The sequence below is a fragment of the Cyprinodon variegatus genome, unplaced genomic scaffold (assembly GCF_000732505.1).
Source record: "Cyprinodon variegatus isolate N-32 unplaced genomic scaffold, C_variegatus-1.0 Scaffold462, whole genome shotgun sequence".
Classification (NCBI taxonomy): Eukaryota; Metazoa; Chordata; class Actinopteri; order Cyprinodontiformes; family Cyprinodontidae; genus Cyprinodon; species Cyprinodon variegatus.
In genome coordinates, this window is record NW_015150915.1 from 655,510 (window position 1) to 659,413 (window position 3,904).

At 35.8% G+C, this 3,904-nt stretch overlaps 1 protein-coding gene across 2 annotated transcripts in view; it reads left to right on the forward strand.

The window, feature by feature from the left end:
- Nucleotides 1–2,528, forward strand: part of LOC107094081 (paralemmin-2-like) — a 22,417-nt gene extending 19,889 nt beyond the window's left edge. For both annotated transcript variants that reach the window (XM_015389490.1, XM_015389489.1), the window contains 2 exons: nt 94–165; nt 1,468–2,528. In XM_015389490.1, the coding sequence (XP_015244976.1) occupies nt 117–165; nt 1,468–2,288 (870 nt within the window). In that variant the 5' untranslated portion in view covers nt 94–116 and the 3' untranslated portion in view covers nt 2,289–2,528. The remainder of the gene's footprint in view (nt 1–93; nt 166–1,467) is intronic.
- The last annotated feature ends 1,376 nt before the right edge of the window (nt 2,529–3,904 follow it).

Sequence of the window (3,904 nt, forward strand, 5' to 3'; positions counted from 1 at the left end):
TTTTTGAGTCATTGCAAAGACAGTATATTGATTATCCAAGGAAGGTTTTCAAGGGAATTATTCCTGCTGACATGCTTTCTTTTTCACTGACAGCCGTAAATCTCTTATCCAATCAAATGGCACAGAGGATGTCTCATGAAGACAGTGGACAAGATGGACGATCCGGTAAGAAAAAATATATATTTTTAAAAAAAAAATAAAAGATTTAAATAAAAAGAAATAAAGATATATGTGTTGTTTAGTTTTCTTTGCCTCCTTTTCTGCAACAAAAGATGTGTTTGTTTAATGTTTTTGTAACAAAATTAAGCCCCAGGGGAACAACTTAAGGATGAGGCTGCAGTAAGCAGTCTGAGAACAATGTTGTTTTAAGCCGTTTGTTGTTTGTCTATGTTCATATCTTTTATGGCTGCTGGAGGCCTGTGTTTAAGAAAAAAAAAAAAAAAGCTGGATTTACCACATTGGGCTGTTTTTACCATTGTGCTGCAACACAGCAGCTGCACAAAGCCCCCACATCAAATTAACCTTTGCCTTGATCACCTTTCAATGAAGCTGACATCCATGTAACAGCATAAGCAAAGCAAGGCAATTTTATTTGTGTAGAACATTTTAGTGAACATAAACAATGCAAAGTGCTAACTATTAAAAAAGTCCATGGGAAAATGACATTATAATGGAATAATAAAGGCAGATACATAAAAGGTGGATTACAAACGTAAACTAATGTAAATAGAACAGTCAAAGCAACTCTTAACAAATGGGATTTAAAGTTGGATTTTAATGAACGTAGGGCCTGATTTTTAAAGATTCAAAATTTCAAACGTGTAATGTTTTTTTTCAAGTAGGTAAAGTAATGGGACATTTTGCAGGTGATCAAAAACAAAGATTCCTGTGGAAATGTTATAATGTGCAAACTTATTTGTTTCTGCCCATTATGAGCAGATTTTATTCCGTTTAAGAGTCACTGTAAGTAAAAGATAAGGTTCAAATCCATGGAGATGGAGATAGTAATGATGAGAATTATTGAAAAACACTAAATAATGATCACATAAAAATAATATTCAATGTGCACCTTGTAGCCTAACTCAAAGAAAATGCAACATAAGCGTGTTTCATGTGCCGATATATTTTATAAAACCTGGAAAGAAAAAAAAATCCCTATTGCAATGTGAAGAGATGCCCATCAGGAGGGATGGTCTCTTTGCAGATTATTTAGATATCTTGTTTTATAAACAATAATAATTAAGTTCAGTTATTATTTTTATTTGGTTTAAGTGTGTAAATATATAAAACAGGGTACAAATATATATAAAAGATCAGAAAAAGGTTTGAAAAAGGAGAAAAACTTGTCTCTAATGACTCTAATCAGCTTAATGCTGGCCTACCTGCCAATTATATATCTGCATGTGTTCTGAGTTTCTCTCTATGTCCTAAGATTCTGTGAATATAGTTTTTTTTCTGTCTTTGCAGTCCTTGGGATGTTAGCCATCCAGGTGGAGCGAGACCCCAAGACGGGCGCCACCATTGTTAAATCGGTAGCCCCAATCTCCTCAGCTCCTGCTGCTCCAACATCCACGACCATCTTTGATGATGGAAGGAAAAGCATCCACACGGTTGGCAGATTGGAAGGTGAACCTTCCACCAAAGAGCTTGGTGAGATACTGAGCGTCATCAATGATGTCGGGATGACGGTGCTGCTTGATGAAGTAACGGTAACACCGAACAAGCCAGAGGTGACCGCTGGGAATATAGAAAGCAGAAACAAACTAGACGATAACAGCCTGAGTTTTATCACTCCTAATGGTACATCAAAAGAAAACGTTCCACAGTTAGATAACTCTGAAAACAAAATGGAAGCAGAGAGGATGACGCAGAGTTTTACTGTTAGAAATACGGATCATCAAACTAAAGACACTGAAGAAATTCTGGAAAACTTGGAAGGTAAAAGCTTGGAGGAAGGTCCAGTCACACTGGTGTTCATGGGTTACACTGACGGAACACCTGAGGATGTCCAAAACCAAGAGGACTACGAAGGCATGCTCACCGCAGAGCATGTGATTATTACTGAGGATGGAGAGGAATATGTAGTAGAGCCAGGGAATTCTGCTCCAATTCAGTCGGCCTCAACAAAGGAAAGAGAAGAACAGACGGAGGAAAAGCCTCAAGACAAAACCCTTCAAGATGTTCCACTGGATGATGATGATGAGGCACAACCTGAAGCCCAGGGAGAAAGCAGTGTTGGAAATGAGGCAAAGAAGAGGAAGAAGTGCAAGTGTTGCTCTGTCATGTGAAATCTAACTAGTAAAGGACACTTTAAAGCCTTAAGCACATATTTGCTGTAATTGAACAATTTTTTTTTTACTTTAGACAATGATCCATATTAACTAAATCTATCTTATATGGTAAGTCTTTGTATGCAGACGTATTAATTAAACTGTATTGATCTCACATTGGAAAAATTTACCTCTGCATTTAATCCATCCCATTGGTACGGAAGAGGATTAGGGCCACTGAAAAAAAAAAAAAAAAAAGTTAACTGATTTTTGAATTTTGACTTTTTTCCCATACTATACTGAAATAAAATTAAAAAAATCAGTTAACTTTTTTTTTTTTCCAGTGGCCCTAATCCTCTTCCGTACATTGGGGAGCAGTGGCCTGCTGTAAATATCTCTTTATAGAATATTGGTATTATAATATTAAAAAATGCAGCTCTATTAAAAATCAGAGGTAAATATCTTCCACTGTGGGCCAAATATGCTCTTACTACAATCCCACTAATAATATCTCATCCAGAGCCTCATTTTAAAAAGTTTTTTTGTTGCTCCTGGTTGTGAAAACTGTGGCTGAGGAGTGCAAGAGTGCTGCAAATACATAAATGATCACCAAATGCAAAAAGCAGGTGAGCCTGGCGTGGATTGTTCAATTACTTCTTGTTTCTCTCAATTACTCCTGGTGGCCTACACCAACCATTAACTTACATTTCAAACTTACATCTGTCTGCTTGTTACCAATACCATTTGCATATAAACGTATGCAACAGATTTTTCACAATATTCATTTTTAAAAAGTCAGCCTTTTTCAACTGTCCCCATTCCTGGGATGGTAGAAATGTATCATAAATCCTTTCAATATCACAGATTAAACTTTTTTTTTTGTTATCAATTATCTTATTATTATGCATATTCGTGATGCTGATAGAACTTAATTAAAAACTACATTGCAACTTTGGACACAATATCCGAAAGTGAAGCAATGATTTTTTTTAACTTTCAAATAGTACTTATATCATCCAAATATTAACATGAGAAAACACAACTTATGATATTCCAATAAATATACATATACCGGTATATAATTTTTTGAAAATCAAATAATAGTAATCTAACAACTCCCTGCCTCCCCCAAGTGCTGCAACCGTTCCCAAACTGTTACCTATTAAAGTGCACCATATGCTAGCTCGACTCGACACAAAGATATTGCTAACCATGTAAACTAAACATTTAATAAATCTAACTTAGTTGCAATTAATTCATTCAAATGGGCGGGACAGTATGACAAAAATACACCACATGAAAAAATGCCTGAGCATGTGGTGTATCTATATCATCAATATGGCAAAGTTTCTGGTTTACGGAAGCAGACAAGTTGCAATCTCCCATTTTGCAACTGTTCCCACTCTCCCCTACTATAAAGACAAAAAGGAGACTAGCAAGCACAAAATATAACTTTAATTCAATTTGGTGTATTTATATAGCATAAATTCACAACACATGTCATTTCAAGGTGCTTTACAGGCACAATACAACCAGGTCATGCAGTCCGATTGGTTCAAAGTTTTCTATCTAAGGAAAACCAGTTGATTGCATCGACTAACTGACTTGAGAGTAATCCCTAACACACAAACAGA